A 26,646-nucleotide genomic window follows, 5' to 3' on the forward strand; every position below is an offset into this window, starting at 1 on the left:
TTTAAATTTTGATGACATATCTAATTTGTCTTTTTTTTTTTTTATGAATCATGCTTTTGATGTCACATCTAAGAACACTTCACCATACCTAGCTCCCTGAGATTTTCTTGTATCTTTTCTTCTAAAAGTTACAGTTTTAGGTTTTACATTTAAAACTGAGTCAGTGAGTAATTTTTTGCATAAGGTGTGAGGTTTATGTTGAGGTTCGTTTTTCATTTTGTGTATGAATTTCTGACTGGTTCAGCACTGTTTGTTGAAAAGGTCATCCTTTCTCTGTTGAATTGTTGTACCTTTGTTTTTTTTGTTTTTTTTTTTTTTGTTTTGTTTTGTTTTGTTTGTTTGTTTGAGACGGAGTCTTGCTCTGCCACCCAGGCTGGAGTGCAGTGGCCGGATCTCAGCTCACTGCAAGCTCCGCCTCCCGGGTTTACGCCATTCTCCTGCCTCAGCCTCCCGAGTAGCTGGGACTACAGGTGCCCGCCTCGTCGCCCGGCTAGTTTTTTGTATTTTTAAGTAGAGACAGGGTTTCACCGTATTAGCCAGGATGGTCTCGATCTCCTGACCTCGTGATCTGCCCGTCTCGGCCTCCCAAAGTGCTGGGATTACAGGCTTGAGCCACCGCGCCCGGCCCCTGTTGTACCTTGTTAAAAATCAGTTGGTATACTTGTGTGGTAACTATTTTGTTCCAGTGATCTCGGTGTCTCTTCTGTCGTTACCACACAGTCTCGATAAATGTAGGTACATAATCATAAAATCTGGGAGAGGGATTCCCAGTTTATTCTTCTTTGGGAGTGGGAGTATATAGTCTTTTTCAAAATTGTTTTTGCTACAATGATTCCTTTGCCTTTCCATATTAATTTTTTTATTTTTATTTTTTAATTTGAGGCAGAGTCTCGCTCTGTCACCCAAGCTGGAGTGCAGTGGCACGATCTTGGTTCCACCTCCTGGGATCAAGTGATTCTCCTGCCTTAGCCTCCCGAGTAGCTGGGATTACAAACGTGCATCACCACGCCTGGCTAATTTTTGTATTTTTAGTAGAGATGGGGTTTCTCCCAAGTTGGCCAGGCTGGTCTTGAACTCCTGGCCTCAAGTGATCTGCCTGTCTAGGCCTCCCAAAGTTCTGGGATTACAGACGTGAGTCACTGCTCCCGGCCTTCCATATTAATTTTAGAATAAAATTACCTAAAATAAAATTATCTGCAAAAAAAGTACTGGGATTTTGATAGAAATTACATTAAACCTTTATCCCTATTTGGAGAGAATTGACATGTTTACTAGTTTTAGTGTTCTAATCCATGAACATAGTTATGTCTCTCCATTTATTTAGATTTTCTTTAATTTTTTCATCAGCATTTTGTAGTTTTTAGCATAGAAGTTCTGTATGTGTTTTGTTAGATTTACACCTAAGTATTTTGTTTTTTATTTAGCAGTTGCAAATGATACTCTATTTTAAATTTGACTCCTCATATTTATTTCTAACATATACAAATAAAATTGATTTTTGTATGTTGATGTATTGGGTGACATTGCTGAACTTATTAGTTCTAGGAGTGCTTTTGTAGATTCCTTGGGATTTTCTTTGTAAACATTATGTCATCTGCAAATGTTGAATTTATTCCTGTATGCTATTTCTTTCTTTTTCTGTTCTTTCTTTCCTTTTTTATTTTTTATTTTTGAGACAGAGTCTACTTCTTTCACCCAGGCTGGAGTGCAGTGGCACAATCTTGGCTCACTGCAACCTCCGCCTCCCGGGTTCAAGTGATTCTCCTTCCTCACTCTCCCAAGTAGCTGGGATTACAGGCGCCTGCCACCATGCCTGGCTAATTTTTTGTATTTTTAGGAGAGATGGGGTTTCACTGTATTAGCCAGGATGGTCTCGATCTCCTGACCTTGTAATCCACCTGTCTTGGCCTCCCGAAGTGCTGGGATTACTGGCGTGAGCCACCGCGCCCAACCCTCTTCCTTTTTTTTTTTTTTTTTTTTTTGAGACGGAGTCTCGCTCTGTCGCCCAAACTGGAGTGCAGTGGCCAGATCACAGCTCACTGCAAGCTCCGCCTTTCGGGTTCACGCCATTCTCCTGCCTCAGCCTCCCGAGTAGCTGGGACTATAGGCGCCCGCCACCTCGCCCGGCTAGTTTTTTGTATTTTTTTTTTTTTTAGTAGAGACGGGGTTTCACCGTGTTTGCCAGGATGGCCCTCTTCCTTTTTTTTTTAACCTCACAGCGTAGGCTAGGACTTCCAGCATTATGTTGCATATGAGTGGTGAGAGCAGATATCCTTCCTTGCCTTATTCCTGGTTATAGGGAAAAGCATTCAGGCTTTAACCATTAAGTATGATGTTAGCTGTGGATTTTTTTGTAGATGCTCTGCCTTATTCCTGGTTATAGGGGAAAGCATTCAGGCTTTAACCATTAAGTATGATGTTAGCTGTGGATTTTTTTGTAGATGCTCTTTTTTATGTTGAAGAAGATCCTTTTATTTCTAGTTTTCTAAGAATTTTTATTACGAATAGGTGGTGAATTTTGTCAAATGCTTTTGTGCATTGATTGAAAATGTCATGTGATTTTTCTCCCTTAGTCTGTTAATAAGGTGGTTTATATTGATTGATTGTTAAAATATTGGGTGAACCTTTTTGCACCTTTGAAATAAAACCTGCTTGGTACATGGTATGTAATTCTTTTTACATATTGCTGAATTCTGGTTTCTTGTATTTTATTAAGGGTTTTTGTGTCTGTATTCATGAGGAATATTGGTTTGTAGTTTTCTTTCTTTATGTTTTTGTCTGCTTTTTCCATCAGGATAAAATTGGCTACATAGAATGATTTGAGAAGTATCGTTTTCTATTCTGCTTTCTGGAAGAGATCATCTAGAAATTGTGTTAATTTTTCTTTAAATGTTAGGCATATTTTCCCAGGAAACCCTTTGTGTTTGAATATTCTGTTGGGGGAGTTTTAGAATTATGAATTCAATTTTTAAAATAGTTATAGGGCTGTTTAAATTTTCTGTTTCATATTGACTGAATCTTGGCAGTTTGTGCCTTTCATGGAATTGGGTCTTCTTATGTCAAATTTATGAATAAGTTGTTTGTGGTATTACCATTTCAATGTTTGCAAAGTCTATGTGGTATCCTCTGTTTCATTCCTAATGTTAGTGATTTGTGTTTTCTGTTTCTTTGTTAGCCTTGCTAGAGGTTTATTATGTTTATTGATCCTTTAAAGAACTAACTTTTTTCCCCTGTTGATTTTCTCTTTTTTATTTTCTTTAATTTCATTGATTTCTGTTCTTTATTTCCTTCCTTCTGTTTGCTATGAGTTCATTTAGCTCTTTGTCTAGGTTCTTGAGGAGGGAGGTTAGATTACTGATTTGAGACATTTCCTGTTTTCTGTTCTATGCATATATTGCTGTAGATTCTGTCAGCACTGCTTTAATCTTGTCTCACAAATTTTGGTATGTTGTGTTTTCATTTTTATTAAATCAGTGAATCTTGATTTTTCCTTAAGATTTCCTCTTTGTCCAGTGGATTAGCAGACTTGTTTAGTTTCTACATGTTTGGAGATTTTTCTGTTATCTTTCTGTTGTTGATTCTGGTTTGATTCCATTGTTCTCAGAATACATTTTGCATAATTTCAGTTCTTTAAATATTTAGATTTGTTTCTTAGCCCAGGATATGGTCTCTCTTGAAATGTTCAGTGGACATTTAAAAATAATGAGTATTCTGTTGTCTTTGCTAGAGTGTTCTATAAATATTCATGATTAGATCCTGTTGGTTGTTAAGTTCTCTTATATTCTTGCTAATTTACCTAGTTGTATCAATTATTGAGAAAGGGGAGTTGAACTCTCCTATAATTGTGGGATTTATCTTTTTTTATATCAGTTTGACAGTTTTTGCTTCATGTATTTTTGCAGTTCTGTTGGTTGGTACATCCACATTTAGGATTGGTAATGTCTTGGTGGCTTGACCGTTTTATCATTATGTAATACCTAACCTCTTCTTACGAATTTTATTTGTTCCCAAGTCTACTTTATCTGGTACTAATATAGGTACTCTTCTTCCTATTGATTAATGTTTCCATGATACATCTCTTTCCATCCTTGTACTTTCCACCTGCCTGTATTTTTATATGTGAGGAGAGTTTCTGGGAGACAGTATTATAACTGGGCCATGTACCCCATCCCCACCCCCACTCTACCAGTCACTGTCATTTTAGTTTCTTAGAGACAGGGTTTCTCTCTGTGTCTGACACTGGAGTACAGTGCCATGATCATAGCTCACTGTTACCTTGAACTCCTGGGCTCAAGGGATCCTCCTATCTCAGCCTCGTGAGTCCCTAGGACTACAGGCACATGCTGCCATGCTGAGCTAATTTTGTTTTTTTTAAATTATACTTTAAGTTCTAGGGTACATGTGCACAATGTGCAGGTTTGTTACATAGGTATGCATGTGCCATGTTGGTTTGCTGTACCTATTAACTCGTCATTTACATCAAGTATTTCTCCTAGTGCTATCCCTCCCCCTGCCCTCCACCCCCTGAACAGACCCCCGTGTGTGATGTTCCCCGTCCTGTGTCCAAGTGTTCTCATTGTTCATTTCCCACCTATGAGTGAAAACATGCGGTGTCTAGTTTTCTGTCCTTGTGATGCTTTGCTCAGAATGATGATTTCCAGCTTCATCCATGTCCCTGCAAAGGACATGAACTCATCCTTTTTCATGGCTGCATAGTATTCCATGGTGTATATGTGCCACATTTTCTTAATCTAGTCTATCATTGATGGACATTTGGGTTGGTTCCAAGTTTTTGCTAGTGTGAATAGTGCTGCAACAAACATACATGTGTATGTGTCTTTATAGTAACATGATTTATAATCTTTTGGGCTATAAGTAATGGGATTATTGGATAAAATGGTATTTCTAGTTCTAGATCCTTGAGGAATCGTCACACTGTCTTCCACAATGGTTGAACTAGTTTACAGTCCCACCAACAGTGTAAAAGTGTTCCTATTTCTCCACATCCTCTCCAGCATCTGTTGTTTCCTGACTTTTTAATGATTGCCATTCTAACTGGCATGAGATGGTATCTCATTGTGGTTTTGATTTGCATTTCTCTGATGACCAGTGATAATGAGCATTTTTTCATGTGTCTGTTGGCTGCATAATGTCTTCTTTTGAGAAGTGTCTGTTCATATCCTTTGCCCACTTTTTGATGGGGTTGTTTGTTTTTTTCTTATAAATTTGTTTAAGTTCTTTGTGGATTCTGGATATTAGTCCTTTGTCAGATAGGTAGATTGCAAAAATTTTCTCCCATTGTGTAGGTTGCCTGTTCACTCTGATGGTAGTTTTTTTTGCTGTGCAAAAGCTCTTTAGTTTAATTAGATCTCATTGTCTATTTTTGTTTTGTTTTGTTTTGTTTTTGCCATTGCTTTTGGTGTTTTAGACATGAAGTCCTTGCCCATGCCTATGTCTTGAATGGTATTGCCAGGTTTTCTTCTAGGGTTTTTATGATTTTAGGTCTAAGTCTTTAATCCATCTTGAATTAATTTTTGTATAAAGTGTAAGGAAGGGATCCAGTTTCAGCTTTCTACGTATGGCTAGCCAGTTTTCCCAGCACCATTTATTAAATGGGGCCATTTCTTGTTTTTCTCAGGTTTGTCAAAGATCAGATGGTTGTAGATGTGTGGTGTTATCTCTGAGGCCTCTGTTCTGTTCCATTGGTCTATTTCTCTGTTTTGATACCGGTACCATGCTGTTTTGGTTACTGTAGCCTTGTAGTGTAGTTTGAAGTCAGATAGCGAAATGCCTTCAGCTTTGTTCTTTTTGCTTAGAATTGTCTTGGCAGTGTGGGCTCTTTTTTGGTTCCACATGGACTTTAAAGTAGTTTTTTCCAGTTCTGCGAAGAAAATCATTGGTAGCTTGATGGGAATGGCATTAAATCTATAAATTACCTTGGGCAGTATGGCCATTTCCATGATGTTGATTCTTCCTATCCATGAGCATGGAATGTTCTTCCATTTGGTTGTGTCCTCTTTTACCCCAGAATTTCATATCCAGCCAAACTAAGCTTTATAAGTGAAGGAAAAATAAAATCCTTTACAGACAAGCAAATACTGAGAGGCCACTAGGCCTGCCGTACAAGAGCTCCTGAAGGAAGCACTAAACATGGAAAGGAACAACTGGTACCAGCCACTGTAAAAACATGCCAAATTGTAAAGACCATCAATGCTAGGAAGAAACCGCATCAACTAACAGGCAAAATAACCAACTAACATCAAAATGACAGGATCAAATTCACATATAACAATATTAACCTTAAATGTAAATGGGCTTAATGCCCCAATTAAAAGACACAGACTGGCAAATTGGATAAAGAGTCAAGAACCATCAGTGTGCTGTATTCAGGAGGCCCATCTCACATGCAGAGACACACATAGGCTCAAAATAAAGGTTTGGGGGAATATCTAACAAGCAAATGGAAAACAAAAAAAAAAAAAAAAAAAAAAAAATGCAGGGGTTGCAATCCTAGTCTCTGATAAAACAGACTTTAAACCAACAAAGATCAAAAGAGACAAAGGAGACAAAGAAGGCCATTACATAATGGTAAAGGGATCAATTCAGCAAGAAGAGCTAACTATCCTAAATATATATGCACCCAATACAGGAGCACCCAGATTCCTTAGAGACATACAAAGAGGCTTAAACTCCCACACAATAATAATGGGAGACTTTAACACCTCACTGTCAATATTAGACAAATCAACAAGACAGAAGGTTAACAAGGATATCCAGGACTTGAACTCAGCTCTGCACCAAGCGGACCTAATAGACATCTACAGAACTCTCCACCCCAAATCAACAGAATATACATTCTTCCCAGCACTCCTATACACCAATAACAGACAAATAGCCAGATCATGAGTGAACTCCCATTCACAATTTCTACAAAGAGAATAAAATACCTAGGAATCGAACTTACAAGGGATGTGAAGGACCTCTTCAAGGAGAACTACAAACCACTGCTCAACAAAATGAAAGAGGCCCAACTAATTTTTAAAACATTCTTTTTTATAGAAACAGGGCCTCCCTGTGTTGTCCAGGCTGGTCTCAAACGCCTGTCCTGAAGCAATCCTCCCACCTCCCGAATTGTTGGGATTACAGCCATAAGCCACTTCACCCAGCCCAATCACTATCTTTTAATTGTGGAATTTTACTTGGCAAGCGCCTCCTTGTCAACATAGTAAGACTTTTTTCTCTTACATTATTTTTATATTTATATAACATTGGCTTTTACTTTGAGTTTTAATCTTTTGAAATGAATAATCTATGAGAGATCAGCTCCAATTATTACCACTGATTTGAAATACTATTTTTATTATATTTTGCTTACTCATTATTCATACTGCTTACTACTTATTGCTTACTCATATTCCAACATCCCATATACTAGTCTTTCTTCTAGTTTAGTGTGTTTCCTTTACCTAATTGTCTTTAAGACAGAAGTGTTATGTGTTTTAAAGTTTGAATCCTTAAATGCCTGAGTGTTTTAAGAGTTTTTTTTTCCTCCTACCTTTATGTTAATTTTCTAGGTATATAAGTCAGTGTTTCAAAGAATATTCTTTCACAACTTTGAAGCTACAGCTTCATTGTCTTTAAACATCTAGTATTGCTGATATCACTGTGATTTCTGTTGTTTTATAGACCATCTAGTTTTTACCTCTTAGGTTAAAAATTCAGGAGCAAAGATCGGTCACCTTTTCTATTTTGCTTTTGTTTTCTTAGAAATAATACCAACAATACTATTAGGTTGAATTTTGAGGATGGTTAAAATGAAGGGTGGTTTTTTTTTTTTTTTATCTTCTACGTTTCCCCAACACCTTAAGTTTTTTTAAAAAGGGAAGGGCCTGCCAAAGTTAAATACTTTTTCCTCCTGTTGTCATTCTACAGTGTTTTAAAATATTTGCATCAATGAGTAATATCCAACTTCCTGAGGCAGCATAATCCTCCCACCCCTTTTGGCTACTCCAGAGTTTACATATTTTGAATTGGAATATGACTTCTTAAAAAATTTATGCATTAAATCTTCTGGATGGAGCAGTTAAAAAAAAAAAAACCTTCTTCAAAGCAGGTGGTAACTTTAGTTTGATGATGAACTATATATATCTAACTTATACCTACAACAATTCTTATTCTGGTGTTTCAAAATTTATAACTGTTTTCCACCTAAGTTTTAATTGAAAAAAATGTAATAACTTTGCCTTTTAAACTACAGCATATATTTTACCAACCTTTTATTTAGTTTTTTTTATTTTTATTTTTATTTTTTACTTAGACTTTGTGTGGACAGTAATGACCTCACGTTTCCGATTGCCTGCTGGCAGAACCTACAATGTACGAGCATCAGAGTTGGCCCGAGACAGACAGCATACAGAAGTGGTTTGCAACATCCTTCTTCTGGATAACACTGTACAAGCTTTCAAAGTCAATGTAAGTATTTTGTGTCTTTTAAAAAATAATCTCTGGCTATAAGTCTGAATTCAAATATATATGTAAACTAGGATTATTAAATTATAGTACAGTTTGAAAAGTCTTATTCAAGTAAAAAAGTCTTTCTGGTGCAGGATTGTATTAGGTGCATGCTCTCATTCAAACTGGGTCTTTTTAAAAAGTGTTGCTCACTGGACATTGTTGAGAAACCAACAGTGTGTCTTATGATTAGTAAGCAGATCCATAGTATGTGTGCGATTTTCATAAGTGTACTTGAGGGGGCCTGAAAAGAATTTGTTGTTCTAAATAATTTATACATTTTTATGGTAATTTTACTTGTACTGCCTGTGAGTAAAATTTTTGCTGAACAAAAATAAATGACAGCCCTGATCTTATCTATCGTCGAAATATTTATTTAACAAATATTTGTTCATCCTATTTGTGTCTAGCTTTATTTGCTCATTGTTATTTGTAAGTTTTACCCATGTGGTGTGTTAACAGTAGTTAGTTCATTGTTATTGCTCTGTAGTACCCTTTTGTATGAATATACTATAGTTTACTTATCCTTTTACTTACCATTTACTTGTCCAGTTTATTGTTGGTATATATTTGGATTTGTTTCCACTTTGGGCTCTTACAAATAATACTGCTGTGAACATTCTTGTACATATCTTGATACATATAAAAAATATATTCTCCCTTTTTATTTAAAAACTTTTCACCCTATATAGAAAAGGTGAAATAATATTATGATGAATACCCATATATCCTTTACCTAGATTGACCCAGTGTTAACATTTTGCACATTTGCTTTATGTTTCCTTCTCTCTACATGATTTTTTTCCCTGAACCTTTTGAAAATAAGTACTTTAGCATCCCAAGAATCTCATAATTACCACATACCTAAATTTAACTTTATGAAAATAATAATATATTCAGTCTGTATTCAAACTGGAGTTCTTATTCTTCAGGATGTTTTGGTATTTCCAAATTCTTCAGGGTGTTTTCTGCTGTATTACTTGGGTATTTCTATACTTCAAAATCTTTAAGTAATATAAAATATGAATCTTACACCAGGGCCAGTCGTGGGGTGAGGGACTGGGGGAGGGATAGCATTAGGAGAAATACCCAATGTAAATGATGAGTTGATGGGTGCAGCAAACCAACACGGTACATGTATACCTATGTATCAAACCTGCATGTTGTACACATGTACCCTAGAATTTAAAGCATAATAATAAAAAAAAAATCTTTCTTATTTACCAGTTTAAGCTTAAAATTTTCTGTGTACTACTATATAAGCAGGATTATGAATTTATCTGAAATTCCAAGGTGTTTCACATTGAAAAAGGGGCCACAGAGTAGTGAATGTTACATCATTATCATTAAAAATACCTTCAACATTATCTAAAATACCTAACAGATTTAGTGTGCTTTTCTAAAAAGCTAAACTTTTGATTTCCTTTGTATTCTATCATCTGTTAATACATAGTTGGAATATAGTTTGCCAAAAAGAGATAATATAAAAGAATAGAATTCTACTTCATACAAATTTCTATTTAATAGAAACTCTCATGTATTGGACAGGTGATATAAGAAAATAAGCCTTTTTTCCTATTATTCATGTGTTAGAATTCTTTTTTGGAAAAGGCATAAACTTAATAACTTTTGTCTTAGCTTAAATTTAATGAATATTTACTTTTCATTTTAACTATAGTTTTGACTATATTTCAAAATATTGTAAAAAGGTTTGGTATGTTTCCCAGCTAGCATAATTTTCTGTTGAGCACTTAAGTTGACAGTAGTATGCTGTATTTTTCCATGTAGTAATCAATGTGCTGTCTAGTTACTCTTTTAGAAAGACATATATTTAATGTACTTTTATATGTTTATATTTTAAAAATATATATTATATATATTTAGCTGGCAGTTTCAATAGACCTGGATATATTACCTAGAATGGTAAGTAAGCTTACCATTCTGTGGTGCTAGAAACTTTCTCTACCATTATCTCAGGTCATCAAAAAACTTAAGAGGAACAGTTTATATAAAAAATTGTTGGATGTGTAGTATATTTATTCCTCCGGTACTTTTAGATAGATTATTTATCTTTTAATCTATGTGAATAAATCTCCAGTTATATACTTTATAACCTATGGAGTGGTATGTGACAGCCTGCAAACTAATTGGGGGTTTGAGAGTTCTGGTGTTTGTTTTCTTGTGTCCACTTAGTACCATTAAGTCTCAGAAATCCTTTATGGGCATCTGCCAGGTTCACCAGCATTTCTCTGTTCACCAAGAAGGAGAACTACTCAGTTTCCTTTGGAGACTACCAAGCAATGATTTGTAAAGTCAACCATTGGAGTCATTGCTTTTCATGAAAGATTTTTGCACCACAGGTAAAATATTCATGTTGCCAAAGCCTGCTTTTTTTCATCTGGCAATTATCTCATCAAAGCTGTTTCTGTATTTTCTGAGGGAAATTTTTGTAATGAAGGAGTTGATATAACTTCACTAGATCTTGCTTTTTCCCTGCTGTGGACATAGGAGTGATAAGCCTATTATCACTGGGTTTGTGTTGGCTTGCGTTGTTTCAGTGTCAAGTCTTATTTTCACTATGGCTTTGGTATAACCATTTATTTACTGTAGCCAACCTATGGAGTGTATTAGCCCTCTCGTGCCATGAATTAATTGTCACTAAATGAATTCATGGCATGAGAATTCATCTCACCAAATATGTTTGCAATAACAACTCACTAAATATGTTTGCATTAAATACTTTAAAATGCATAGTGTCTGTACTACATGGATTGATGTCTTCAATCTGTGAGGATTTTTACCCCTAATTTTTGACTTGACTTTTATTTTGGTGCAGCTGATTAACATTAGCTTGTATGATGAACAAGGAAGGGCTGGGAGGGCCAGCTTATTTTAGTTACTGTGACTGCATAAGAAATTACCCTAAAACTTAGTGGCATAAAATAACCATGTATTGTCCTCAGGGATTCCATGAGTCAGAGATTCACACACACAAAAAAACGCTTAATTTTGTTCCATTATGTGTCAGGCCTCAGCTGGAAGACTCAAAGGCTGGAGGCTAAAATCATTTGAAGGCTTATTCACTCACATGACTGTTACCTGAAACCTTAGCTGAGGCTGAGGCACCTGTATATGACCTCTTTATGTCCTGGACTTCTTCATAGAACAGTAGCTGGTTTCTTTCTTTCTTTTTTTTTTTTTTTTTTTTTGAGATGTAGTTTCGCTGTTGTTGCCCAGGCTGGAGTACAATGGTGCGATCTTGGCTCACCACAACCTCCGCCTCCCAGGTTCGAGCAGTTCTCCTGCCTCAGCTTCCCTAGTAGCTAGGATTACAGGCATGTGCCACCACACCCAGCTAATTTTGTATTTTTAGTAGAGACAGGGTTTCTCCTTGTTGGTCAAACTGGTCTCGAACTCCGGTGATCCGCCTGTCTTCACCTCCCAAAGTGCTAGGATTACTGGCATGAGCCACCATGCCTGACCACAGTGGCTGGTTTCTAAGGGTGAGCATCTTTAGAGAGAGAGAGCCAGACTGTAGCCATATTGCCTTTCCAATCTGGCCTTGGAAGTCATGTAATGTTACTTGTTCCATGTTCTATTTGTCAAGATTGTCACAGAGTTAAGTGAAAGGTTGTCACAGAGTTAAGTGAAAGGAAATAGACTGCATCCTGATAAAAAGCGGAGGATCATCATGTGGGATCAGAAATGTTGCTGTGGACTTACTGGGAAAATACAGTCTGCCAGTATGGCATCCTGGTGGAGGTGTCCATTTTGCCTCTTCCTCATCACTTACTGTACCCATCTTCCTACTTTCATAGATACCCAGAAATTTCATCCCAGAACTGTCTGCTTTGCTTCTCAAGGGGTCGCTACCATATTTAAGGAGTCAGAGATGATGAAAGATGGGTTTAATTTTTATTACTTGTGCTTTGTGTTTGTTATTTAAATTATTTATCCAGGTGTGCCATACTTCTAAAAAAATGTGTAAGTGTATGTATGTGTGACACACACATCTGTCTTTTAAATTTGATTTATATATGTTTTATTTTATAAATGTATGTATGTACATGTAATTGACTTACTCATTTACACAATTTTCAAAGCCATATAGTTTTATAGGTCTTGTGTTTGTAGAGCCTCACTGCCAGTTTTCATAGAGCTGAGTGAGAGGAAGGGATTGGAGAGCACTTCCCTATTCGCTGTGTAAACTGTCTTATTTTGCAGGCTCTGTCTGTACAATACAGGCAGTATAAACTGCCTGTACAATCAGTACAGTACAAATTAATCAGCTACACATGAAGATCCTGATTCCAGAGTCGTCCTGGTTCATTTTCTTCAGAGAGTAAATCTCCAGTTCTCATGGTGATTGGCTGAAGGGGAGGGGAAGTGAGAGAAGTCATGTAGGGGCTGCTACTTGTATAGAGTCTCAAACAACATTTTTTCAGTCCTGACCCCTGCCTTCACTTTTTAAAAGATAATTTGTACCCCTCTTTCTAGAGTTTGTGGGGTAAAGAACTTGCTCCTAGGTCTTTCTCACACTTAGCTTTCTTTTGGCTTTTTTTCTGTCACTTAAGTTAAGGTGACCACTTAAGTTGCTTTTCATTTTCCAAAATTTTCTTAGTGTAGTCTTTACTTTCATTACTAACTATGCCTACACTGTTATTTTAGTGTGCCTTGAGCAAACATTTATGTTCAGCCTTCCTCCTTTTTAACCTTGATATCTCTCAAGTTGATTGTCAACAATTCTCCTTGAAGGAGAATTTATTGAATACCAAACTTATAAAATCAGATGTTAAAATGGAATTTGTTATCTTTAGTACAAAAAGACATGATAATTTTGCCATCTTTTATAGTATATGAAAAGTCCAACTTTATAGTGTATGATAGATTTTTAAAGCTTTTATCTATTTTGAAATCCTTTTTTTCCTAGGCTGTAATCATATGAAACACTAGAAAATTCTTTTATCATTCAAATTTATAGTTGAGCATAATTAAGGTGACCATATTTCTTGTTTTATTATTTCATCGTGTTGTGGTTTCATCAGGCATATATAGTTCTTGGGTCTTTTTTTTTCTTTCTTTCTTTTTCTTTTTAATACTTTAATTTCTGGGATACATGTACCTGACCTTTCTCTCTGGCTGCCCTTAACATATTTTTCTTCGTTTCAACCTTGGTGAATCTGACGATTATGTGTCTTGGGGTTGCTCTTCTCAATAGTTATAGGTGTGTGGCATTATTTCTGGGCTTTCTGTTCTGTTCCATTGGTTTATATGTCTGTTTTTGTGCTAGTACCATACTGTTTTTGGTTACTGTAGCCCTGTAGTATAGTTTGAAGTCAGGTAGTGTGATGCCTCCAGATTTGTTCTTTTTGCTTAGGATTGCCTTGACTATTTGGTTTCTTCTTTGGCTTCATACGAATTTTAAAATAGTTTTCTCTAGTTCTTTGAAGAATGTCAATGATAGTTTAATAGAAATAGCATTGAATCTATAAATTGCTTTGGGTAGTATGACCATTTTAATGATGTTGAGTCTTCCTATCCATAAGCATGGAATGTTTTTCCATTTGTTAGTGTCCTCTCTGATGTCTTTGAGCAGTTGTTTGTAGTTCTCCTCGTAGAGATCTTTAACTTCCCTAGTTGTGTTCCTAGACATTTTATTCTTTTTGTGGCAGTTGTGAATGGGAGTTCATTCCTGATTTGGCTCTTGGCTTGACTCTTGTTGGTGTATAGGAATGCTTGTGATTTTTGCACATTGATTTTGTGTCCTGAGACTTTACTGAAATTGTTTATCAGCTTAAGAAGCTTTCGGGCTGAGACTATGGGGTTTTCTAGGTATAGGATCATGTCATCTACAAACAGGGATAGTTGACTTCCTCTCTTCCTGTTTAGATACTATTTTTTTTCTCTCCCTTGCCTGATTGCTCTGATCAGAACTTCCAATACTATATTGAATAGGAGTGGTAAGCAAGAGCCTCCTTGTCTACACATATATTTACATCACCCCTAAGTCTGTTTTTATTGACTGCTTTGGCTCTTGATTGTCAGTCACTTTCCCCTGCTTTACACATCTGCTAATTGTTGTTGTATATTGAACATTGTGAGTGAAATGTAGAGTAATGGACAGCATACTATGGCCATAGGCCAAATCCAACCTCCTGGCTGTTATTGCATGGCCTATAGCTAAGAATGACTTTTTACATTTTTAAAGGTTACTGTTTTTGCGATGTTGCCCAGGCTGGTCTTGAACTCCTGGCCTCAAGCAGTCCTCCCACCTCGGTTTCCCAGAGCGCTGAGATTACAGCTATGAGCCACCATACCCAGCCTCTGTTTGTTTTCAAAGAGAATGTACAACAGAGACTATGTGTCCTAAAAGCCTAAAAATATTTACTTTCTCGCCCTTTATAGGAAAGGTTTGGACCCCTATTTGTTGGAGCTCTGGATTATTATGTCCCTCTAAATAGTAGTGAATTATATTATGGCAGGCAGTTAAATAGCCAGCAGATCACTTTGATCTTATGGAGGTTAGTTTTAAGCTTTTTAAGGTAGGTCTGTTTCACCTTTGTTCTTACTCCTAGGACACAGTTTGTCTAGGGTCTCAACTAAGTGACCAAGGTGTTCATCAAGATATCTCTCCTCTGAGCCTGGACCACATCTTCTCAGAACTGCACAACCTCTGAAATCTCTGTTTAGTTAACAGCTATTTTCTCCTAGAGATTCTAACCCTGTGTATGCACATCCTATGAAGCAAATAAGGACCATAGGGGAATTTTGTGTGTATTTTTATAGCTTTTTTTCTTTGACTTTCTCCGTTCTAATAACCTATCCCCAAAACCCTGGCATCTTAGCAACCCCAAACATTAATTTTAGTTTTCTTATCCTAGCAAGACTGCCACTGTCAGCTTGGGCTTTGTTTCTCCACCGTATGTTTTGGCAAGTGCCCCCAAGGAGAAAGCCAGTGTGAGACTTGATTCATCTGCCCTTTTCTCCCAAGGATCATAGCCCTGTGTTGGTTGGTATCTGTTGCTTATAAATGTTACATACATGTTTTATTTGGTCTATATTTGGTCCGGTATTTATAGATGTTTATAACAGGAGAGTATTCCAATACCAGCTACTCTTTATGATTAGAACCCCAAATCCTCATTATTTTAAAATATGAAAATGTATCTCATTATGTAATCAGTGAATTTTGATTTGAAACATTTAACATGTTACTTGCTGTATGTTCTGATTCATTGTTTGCTTGACCCAGATAGTTGAGCAAAATAGGACTTAGATCTCAGTTAATAATAGTAAATATATGCATCTTATAATACTGAAATGGCCCTTGCTTTCCAAAGATGGAACCCTAAACAGCTGGGCTACTGGATTTGATATTTTAGAAGATTTCATCTGCCACATTTGAGATTCACCTTCACACGAGTTGATCTGGGCATAACCGTTGTCAGAGAAGCTTCTTTCCTTGGCTGATAAATTATTAATGCTTAATTATTTAACTTTTTTTGTTGTTTACATATCTAGCATTAAAACTGTTTCATAAATATTTTAACCTATACCCATTTTTTCTGTACTGTACTCACAGTGTGTAAGGAATACTTGACTGTTGTTTTTTGTTTTGTTTTATTTAGAGACAGTGTCTTGCTCTATCTTCCAGGATGGAATGTGGTAGTATCATCATAGTTTAATGCAACCTTGAACTCCTGGGCTCAAGGGAATCCTCCCATGTCAGCTTCCCAAGTTGCTGGGACTACGGCCATGTGCCACCATGACCAGCTAATTTAAAAAATGTTTTAGAAATGAAGTCTCACTGTGCTGTTCAGGCTGGTCTCGAACTCCTGGCTTCAAGTGATCCTCCCACCTCGACCTCCCACGCTGCTGGAATTACAGGCATGAGCCATAGTGCCTGGCCTACTTGGCTCTTAAATGTGCTGCCTTTTGACTTATTTCATATTCTTGAAGGGAATAATCATTTAAATATTTTTACCATCATAGTGCTTTGTATATCTCTCCTGAAGCTTATTTAATGGCATGCCCATCTGAGATAGATGTGATCTGTTCTTTGGGAAAGGGTGTATGACATAGCTCTGTTTTCTTGCTAGTACTTGCAAAAAGAAGCTTTTGATATTCATTGGAATGGAGTTGGTGAGCATAGAAAGAGTTACAGTTACCACATAAGGAAGCTACATGACTCACTCTCTGCCACCTCACTGCTTCCCCTGGGTAATTGTCTGTCCTGATTCCCATGTGGATTCAAGAATCCCCCAGGGAAGCCCTGGTGCCCAGTCTGGCTCTTTGCCCATATGCTGGTGTTGGTGTTGATGTTGATGGATGTGCTCTGCTGATCATAATACACTAGAGAAGCAATTGCGTCTTATCTTCGAACCCACCATTCATAATGTTTATTCCTAACTCAAATTGGATAGTTCAATATCTGTATATCAGGAATTTGGTTTCATAATAAAGTTAATATCCATTTATTTGAGTCTTTGTCCTTATTTAACATTCTTTTCAATAATTAGACTTAATAATTATGCTTCCAAATGTTTAAAATAAAACAAAGCTGGACTTGCATATATATGTATACTTTACATATATATATACACAGCTTTACATACACACACATGTGTGCGATCTCGGCTCACTGCAACCTCTGCCTCCCGGGTTCAAGCAATTCTCCTGCCTCAGCCTCCCAAGTGGCTGGGACTACAGGCGCCCGCCACCACGCCCAGCTAATTTTTGTATTTTTACTAGGGACAGGGTTTCATCACGTTGACCAGGATAGTTTTGATCTCTTGACCTCGTGATCTGCCCAACTGGGCCTCCTGAAGTGCTGAGATTACAGGCGTGAGCTACTGCTCCCAGCCTCTATAATTTTTAATGTATCAGTTTGGTTTCCATAAAGAAAAGTGACAGCTGTACTATGTGAGGAATTAGTATTATCATACATTTTTTTTTGAATGTGCAAACATTTCCTTTTGATGATTCATTTGATTTGTTTATGATCAACTTCAGAGCTCGTAGTTTTGGCTTTCTTTTGCAATTATTTAATTTTTTTCATGTAAAATTTGGATGTTGATAGGCACTTGATACATTAGGTACTTAATTTTAGCACTAGGTTTAATTTACAACTTTGGATTCACTATATTTTTTGATATCACTTATTTTGAGTCACTGTGAGATGACTTTCATTTTTCTTCATCAAGAATATCTTGTGTGGGATGTGTGCTAGTTCTTTATATCCTTCATTTTTGAAAATGTCTAAGTTTTACCCTAGACTTAATTGATAGTTTGGGTAGAGAATTTCAAATTGGAAATAATTTCTCAGAGTTTTGAAAATATTGCCTTCTATTAATATTGCTGATGAGGAGTGTGATACTATTCCAATTCCTGATTGTTTATGTATGACATATTGTTTGTAGACTTTAAAACATGTTTTCCTTTTCACATTTCTTTTTGCTTAAATTTCATGTAGATCGTGCATGAAATCCACCGGCTTGCAATATGACACTCTTTTGCTTTCCACTATGCCTGACGTCCCTAGATTTGAAGCCACTTCAGTTTGTCTTAGAATATTTCAGGGGAGGTGTGGGATTAAGAACTGAGGGACACAACTGTTCCCTACATGAATTTTCAACCTTCCTTTCCCATTTTTAGCCTCATGCCTTATCTTGCTGTTTCTCACACTTATCCTCCAATGTTTGAGCCTTTCTGTGTATTTGATTTGCTTCCTGTTGGAATCTCTCTCTGCAGGTATTTGGTGTTTAGCTCTGCTGTCTCTGCCACATGCTTTCTATCTTCCAAAGTGTATTAGTATCCCTCTTTTTTTTGTTTGTTTTTTTTTTGGAGATGGAGTCTCGTTCTGTCACCCAGACTGGAGTGCAGTGGCGCGATCTCAGCTCATTGCAACCTCTGCCTCCCGGGTTCAAGCGATTCTCCTGCCTCAGCCTCCCGAGTAGCTGGGACTACAGGCATGTGCCACAATGCCCAGCTAATTTTTATATTTTTAGTAGAGACGGGGTTTCACTATGTTGGCCAGGTTGATCTCGATCTCCTGATCTTGTGATCCACCTGCCTCAGCCTCCCAAAGTGCTGGGATCACAGGCGTGAGCCACCGCACCCGGCCTGTGTGTCGGTATCTCTTTAGCCGATATCTTCTCTACTTTTGTTGTTCTTGTAGTTTTTAGTACATTCCTTCTTTTTTTTCCCCTCAAATTAATGGGCTTTCAGGAATGAGTAAAAGGTAAACACATTTTCATTCCATCATATTTAACCGTAGGTTTAAGCCTTTTTGAACAGTAAGTTATAAATTATTTTTCCTTTAGAAGAATAACAACAATGGATGGTGGTTTGCCATGACATTTGAGATCACATTGTTGTATTTTAATTAAAATCAAGTTTTTATTTTTGAAGTTTGCCTCTCCCCACATTTCTATTTTACATGTTTTTGGGGGGACTATAACAAGAGTCACCTTAACCAGTTTGTAATCAAGCACCTAAATATTGCAATCTTATCTCAACCTTTATTCTTTTACTGTAACTGCTTCCTCAGTGATTATCTAGTTAAGAAATTCATCAGTTTATCAAGGCTCATTTTGTTTGACCTCTGGGAGCTTTAAAAACTGTTACTGTTCCTTGTTTCAAGGAAAGCTGTCTTCTGTATGATCACATTCTGGATATACTTCATCTGTTTCTTACATATCAGTATTCCTTGAGGATTTAGTATTGTCTTTTGTATCTTTTCTTTTTTTTTTTTTTTTTTTTTTGAGACGGAGTCTCGCTCTGTCGCCCAGGCTGGAGTGCAGTGGCCGGATCTCAGCTCACTGCAAGCTCCGCCTCCCGGGTTCACGCCATTCTCCTGCCTCAGCCTCCGAGTAGCTGGGACTACAGGCGCCCGCCACCTCGCCCGGCTAGTTTTTTGTATTTTTTAGTAGAGACGGGGTTTCACCGTGTTAGCCAGGATGGTCTCGAACTCCTGACCTCGTGATCCGCCCGTCTCGGCCTCCCAAAGTGCTGGGATTACAGGCTTGAGCCACCGCGCCCGGCCTGTATCTTTTCTCTTTCAGTTATTTACTGGTTGCTGAAGATTGTGGTATCTGTTATCTCTAGTCTGGATATCTTTCCACAACTCAAACTCTGTGTCTGCTAAATATTTCAGTGGTAGTTTTAAAATCTTTGAAATATTTCTTACTGAGAGAGAGAGGCTGTATTCCCTTTACTTGAACCTTAGTGAGCCTTTGTGAGTGCCATTTTCTTCCAGTAGAATCTGTTGAAAGAGATGTTGCATGACTTCCCTCGCTAGCTTAGAAAAGACCCTTCAGCTTCTGCTATTATTTTATGGCAGACTCTTGAAGAACTTTTAGCTGCCCTCTAAGAAGTCTAGCTCCCCCGAGGCCACCATGTGGAGACTCTGTGGAAAGACAAAATGCTGTAACTATATCTTTTTGATATGTTGTGTTTTCATATTCATTTTGTTCAGAATATTGTCCAAACTCTTTCTAGGCTTCCTATTTGCCCCATGCATTATTTATAATATGTTGTTTAGTTTTCAAGTAGTTGAGAATTTTCCGTATATCTTAATGTTTAATGATTTCTATTTTAATTCTATTATGGCTAGAGAACATACTTTGTATGATTTCAGTTCTTTTAAATTGGATAAGGTTTGTTTTAAGGGCCAGGAATATGACATATATTGGTGAATATTCCATGTGCACTTTAAAAGGATGTCTATCCTACTCTTTTTTTTTTTTCTTTTTTTTTTTTGAGATGGAGTCTCGCTCTGTCGCCCGGGCTGGAGTGCAGTGGCCGGATCTCAGCTCACTGCAAGCTCCGCCTCCCGGGTTCCCGCCATTCTCCTGCCTCAGCCTCCCGAGTAGCTGGGACTACAGGCGCCCGCCACCTCGCCCGGCTAGTTTTTTGTATTTTTTTAGTAGAGACGGGGTTTCACCGTGTTAGCCAGGGTGGTCTCGATCTCCTGACCTCGTGGTCCGCCCGCCTCGGCCTCCCAAAGTGCTGGGATTCCAGGCTTGAGCCACCGCGCCCGGCCTATCCTACTCTTTTTGTGGGGGGTTGCGGTGGAAAGGGGCTAGAAATATCAGTTAGGTTAAGTTGGTTGGATGTGTTTTTATTTTTATGTTTAAAAAAAATCGAGACATTGGCCGGGCGCGGTGGCTCAAGCCTGTAATCCCAGCACTTTGGGAGGCCGAGACGGGCGGATCACGAGGTCAGGAGATCGAGACCATCCTGGCTAACATGGTGAAACCCTGTCTCTACTAAAAAATACAAAAACTAGCCGGGCGAGGTGGCGGAGCCTGTAGTCCCAGCTACTCGGGAGGCTGAGGCAGGAGAATGGCGTAAACCCAGGAGGCGGAGCTTGCAGTGAGCTGAGATCTGGCCACTGCACTCCAGTCCGGGCGACAGAGCGAGACTCCGCCTCAAAAAAAAAAAAAAAAAATCGAGACATTCTGTGCTGCCCAGGTTGGTCTCCAACTCCTGGGCTTAAGCAGACTCCCACCTCAGGCTCCTAAGTAGCAGGGATTATAGGCACACAGTAGTGTTTTTATGTCTTTGCTGCTTTTCTTTTAATTTTGTTCTATCAGTTGTTGAGAGAGTAGCATTGAAGTCTTCAAGTATAATTGTGCCTTTATGTATTTCTTTCAGTTATATTATTTTTATCTTTTGTGTTTTGGAGCTCTGTTGTTAGATACCCATTTGGGACTGTGATTTTCTTTTTGGTGACGTGACTCTTTTATTAGTATGTAAGGAGTTGAATATAAACTTTTTTTTCTTTGAGATGGAGTCTGGCTATGTCTTCCAGGCTGGAGTGCGGTGTTGCGATCTCGGCTCACTGCAACCTGTGCCTCCCAGGTTCCAGCAGTTCTCCTGCCTCAGCCTCCTGAGTAGCTGGGATTACAGGCACATGCCACCACGCTGGCTAATTTTTGCATTTTTAGTAGAGACGGGGTTTCACCATGTTGGCCAGGCTGGTCTCAATTTCCTGACCTCAAGTGGTCGGCTGGCCTTGGCCTTCCAAAGTGCTGGGATTAGAGGTGTGAGCCACTGTGCCTGGCCAAATATAAGCATTTTTAAGCCATATCAAAACAAATCAAGTTTTTCTTTGGTAGTTGTATAGGATCTTTCCTATGCACATACTTATTTCTATAAACTGAATAACTTCTCCCAGCTTCTCAACTTGTGGAAATTATCTTGTTTTTCAATGTGTTGTCCATCTGTCAACTTGCTTCACCGAGATATGCTTTAGTTTTAATAATTTTGAATAATATTTAGAGTATGTTTCTGTAGAAACAGCTTTTCTTATATATCCAGATTAATATTACCATGATTTTACTGGGATATGGCCTTAAGTTTAGTAATAGGTTTGTATTAGTATCTATCAAGTAATAATAATGTGTGTGTTTATTTTCAGAGTTTTCACTTTTCACATTTGTTTTATTCTTGTCAGTAACAATGTGGTGGGGCAGTTATCTCTTTTTTACAGACAGAGAAATCAAATCCAGGGATTTTGTGGTTTGCCCATAGCCACATGCTAAGTAGTAGAGCCAAGACCAGAATCAGGCCTTTTTTTTTTTTGAGATGGAGTCTTGCTCTGTAGCCCAGGCTGGAGTGTACTGGTGTGATCTCGGCTCACTGCAACCGTCACCTCCTAGGTTCAAGCAGTTCTCCTGCCTTAGCCTCCCGAGTAGGTAGGATTACAGATGCCAGCCACTACACCTGGCTAATTTTTGTATTTTTAGTAGAGACAGGGTTTCACCATGTTGGGCAGGTTGGTCTCGAACTCCTGACCTCAAGAGATTCACCCACCTTGGCCTGCCAAAGTGCTTGGATTACAGGTGTGAGCCACCACGCTCTGCCAATCCAAGCCCTTTGACACTTCAGACTGGTGTTTTTATTTCCCACAACATCTGCTATAAATTGGATGGTCTTCTGTTTCATCTGTATATCTCATTGTGAACAGTGATACAGATTTAAAAATTAAAAGTTATGGCCATGAAAGACTAAAGATAAATAGTCTGTAGTACTGTTTTTCTTTTCTTTTGTTGAACGTAAGAATATAATAGTAAGTTATTAACAAAGGTTTATTAGAAGTTCAGATTGCTGCTTTTCCACCTCAATTTTATAGGTCTGTGTTGGGACCCAGGTGTGTATGTATTAAATAAGTACACAAGATAGTTCTGATGCACGTATTCTCTGGCCTTACAGAGAAACACAGTTGGGAGAGATGGAGACTGCCTTGGCCTCATTAACATTCTATAATTAGCCATGTATTTATAGAACACATTTTCCTGTTTGTTCATTGCATATATTAAGTGGGACAGAATCAAAATCCATGTTAAAACCTAGCTGCACTACACTTATTTTTCTCCTCATGGAGTAGGATTTTCTGTTTAGTGTTTTTCTGCAGCTGAATGAGAAAATAATCTGTACAAGGATAGTGTTTAGCAAGAGCTTTTGAGCCCTTCCCGGAAACTATAAACTCTTAAAAGAACTGTAAACTCTAAAGCAATGATTCCTAAATGGGGCGGACTTTGCACCTCCCCAACCCAATCCCCAGGGGACATTTGGCAATGTCCGTAGACATTTTTGGTTGTCACAGTTGGATGGCGGGTGCTACTGGCCTCTAGTGGCTAGAAGCCAAGGATGCTGCTAAACTACTTACAATACACAGTACAATCCCTCCCCTATCCCCTGCAATAGAGAATGATCCTAATACAAAATATTAACAGTGTCAAAGTTGAAAAACTGTGCTTCAAGGTTGATACTCAATAAAATAGTTTTGATGAGTAAATTAATTTTTAAAATAATCTTAGGTGAGTGTGTTTGCTCACACTTGTAATCCCAGTGCTTTGGGAGGCCAAGACAGAAAGATTGCTTGAGGCCAGGAGTTCAAGACTAGTTAGGGCAACATAGCAAGACCCCTTCTCTACAAAAATAAAAAACAAAACTTGCCAGGCATGGCGGCATGCACCTGTAGTTCTAACTACTTGGTAGGCTGAGGCAGAAGGATTGCTTGGGCCAGGAGTTTGAGGTTACAGTGAACTGTGATTGTGTCTCTGTACTCCAACCTGGGCAACAGAGTGAGACCCTATCTCTAAAAATAAAATAAAATAAAATAGTTTTTTAGCTGCAGTTTTGATCTAACTAGGCGTTTCTTCTTCAGAAAGTTGAGTCAAGTGATTTTGTTTGGTCTGTAGCCGTACCCCTATACATACACATTTGCTTCCTAAGTTGATAGTGTGCGTTGTGAGAACACTTGATGAGGGTTGCTTGAAGATATTAATCACACAGTGGATAAAAAGGTATAACTGCATCACCAAACGACCCTGTGGTGGGGAAATCTATTTGGGTTTAGCCTTTAGAGGAAGGCAAAGAGGGAAAGTAGAATGTTTCAAAGTACTAATTTTGAAGTAGGGCGCATTTAAAATACAAAGTAAAATTTGCAAGTTTTGTGTTCATCAGCATTACATGAGAGTCCCCATTGGGCTGTTTACTTGCTAATTTTCCTTGGTCAAACATAAACTTCTTCCCAGTCTGAATGAATGTGAACTAGTATTTTATTGAGGATTTTGGCAGTGCATATGGACCAGAAATAACTTTTTATTAGAGGTATAGCATATATACAATAAGGAACAAATCTTCAATGTAAGACAAGAATTTATAAGGTGAAATCTCCGTGAAACTATCACTGGATCAAGATAATAGAATGTACCAGTACTTCAGATACATCCGTTATGCTTCCTTACTGTTATTATTTGTCCCTTGCCTAAAGTAGTCACCATTCTGAGGTCTGTCATTACAGTCTAGTTTTTTTTTTGTTTTTGAATGTTACTGAGTTAAACTATATGAGATCGTGTTTTTATAGGTTGTAATTATAAGCAATTTCATATATATAGTTCAACCTAAGTATTTTTTCCCCATTTGCTGTATAATATTTCATTTATGGTAGCTAGTGTCAATAGATGGCCCCCTACACATACACTTGATACTCACACCATTGTAAAGTCCCTCACCCCTTGAATCTTGGCTGGCTTCTAAGTGACTCACTTTTAACTCTGACAGTAAAGTTACCCTTTGTGGCTCCCAGTCATAAGAAGCCTTGCAGCTTCCAATTGGGTCTCCTTAGAACACACACTCTTGGGGACAGTACATTTTAGACTTCAGCTGTCATGCTGTGAGATGTTCTCACCATATGGAGAAGCCATATGTCAGTGCTCTGATGATTAGCTTTAACTGACCTCCCAGCCAACAGTCAGCATCAGTTGCTAGCCATATGAGCGAGGCATCTTGTATGTCAGATTCAGTCAAACTTCTGATGACTTTGTAATCTGCTGTCTAACTGTAGCCACAAGTGAGAACCGCCATGTGGGCCCAGTCAACCCATAGAACCATGATTAATATTAATATTTGTTTGGTTTATGTCTGGTATTTGTCTTAGCATTGTGGTGTATTTGCTGCATAGCAATGTATAATGAGACATCATTGCATGAATATACCAAAATGTGTACAGTTTACTGTTGGTGGACCCTTGATTTGTACACTTTGGACCTACTATGAATACTATAGCTCTAAACAGTCTTACAATACATATATTGGTGAATATATTCATATACTTCTGTTGGGCAGTTATCTAAGAGTGGAAATGCTGAGTCAGCTTTAGGAGACACTGTGAAACAGTTTTCCAGAGTGGCTGTAGGTATGTATGCTCCAGCAGTTTATGAGACTACATTTGTCCCACATCTTCAACAACATCTTATATTTTAAAATTTTAGCCATTCTGTTGCTTATGTTATGGTATTTCATTGTGGTTTTACCTTCTGTTAGTGAATTTTCCCAGCATCTTTTCACTTTCTTTTCCCGACATCTTTTCACTTTCTTTTTTACATAAGTAGAAGGCTCTACAATAAAAAGTATAGGATAGTAAATGCTAGGTGATAGGAATTTTTATCTCCATTATAATCTTCTGGGACCACCACAGTATATGCAGTTTATCATTGACTGAAAAGCAGTAAATGAGGCACATGACTGTACTGAAAGCTTTCCCCTGAAACTGGAAACAAGATAAGAATGTCCACTATCCACCACCCTTTATTCATTGTGTTTTTGGGTTTTTCTTCCCATATATTTCTTGATCATTTAGGTTTCCAATTCTTATCTCACTCTTTCTGTGGTTTGCCAGTGATTTTTGTTTCTCATGCTAAAATCTCCTACTATGAGGGATTTGTCCATTTCTTCTTTTAGGACTGTCAGCTTTTTATATTGTATGTGTGTGTTTTTTTAAATAGTTTTATTGAGATGTGATTCACATTAAAGTGGATTATTCACCCATTAAAAGTGTACGGTTCAATGTTTTTTATATATCACAGAATTAATTTTTAAAAATTGTCGTAAAATATATGTAATGAAATTTACCACTTTAGCCATTTTTGTGTATAAAATTCAGTGGTATCAATTAAGTTCACAATGTTGTATAACCTTTCATGTCTGTTTCTAACTTTTTGATTTTGCCAAACGGAAACTCTAGCCATGTGGCAGTAGCTCCCCATGATTCTCTCCCCTCAGCTCCTGTTAACTTCTAATCTTCGTTTCTCTGTGAATTTTCCTAGTCTAGATATTGCTTATAAGTAGAATCATACAATATATGTTTTATTGTGTTTGGCTTATTTCACTTAGTTTAACGTTTTCGAGGTAGCATGTAGCATGTATCAGAAGTTTCACTTTTTCTTTTCATTCCAGAATAATGTTTTATTGTATGGATGTACCACATTTTGTTTATGTATTCATCTGCTGACAGACACTTGGGTTGTTTCTACCTTTTATTTATGTGATTAATGTTGCAAACATTGGCATACAAGTATCTGTTCAAGTCTTTTTTTTTTCAATTCTTCAGAGTCTATACCTAGGAGGAGAATTTCTGGATCACATGATAATTCTGTGTTTAACTTTTGAGAAACTGCCAAGCTGTTTTACACGGTGGCTGCACCATTTTAAATTCCCACCAGCAATATACCAGGGTACCTATTTATACATATAATTACCAACATGGTTATTTTCCAGGTTTTTTTTTTTTTAATAGCCATCTTAGCAGGTGTCACGTGGTTACATTGTAACCATTGTAGGTTA

General features: G+C 37.6%; 1 protein-coding gene across 4 annotated transcripts in view; it reads left to right on the forward strand.

The window, feature by feature from the left end:
• The window catches only part of PTPN4 (protein tyrosine phosphatase non-receptor type 4), a 235,143-nt gene that overhangs the window by 50,496 nt on the left and 158,001 nt on the right, over window positions 1-26,646 (forward strand). For 3 of the 4 annotated variants that reach the window (XM_030916377.1, XM_030916380.1, XM_030916381.1), the window contains exon 2: window positions 8,318-8,472. In XM_030916377.1, coding sequence (XP_030772237.1) covers window positions 8,335-8,472 — 138 coding nt within the window. In that variant the 5' untranslated portion in view covers window positions 8,318-8,334. Of the gene's footprint in view, window positions 1-7,208; window positions 7,226-8,317; window positions 8,473-26,646 lie in introns of those variants that run through there. The other variant, XM_030916378.1, reaches the window with a different exon arrangement.

This window comes from Rhinopithecus roxellana, chromosome 14 (genome assembly GCF_007565055.1).
Source record: "Rhinopithecus roxellana isolate Shanxi Qingling chromosome 14, ASM756505v1, whole genome shotgun sequence".
In the NCBI taxonomy this organism is placed as follows: Eukaryota; Metazoa; Chordata; class Mammalia; order Primates; family Cercopithecidae; genus Rhinopithecus; species Rhinopithecus roxellana.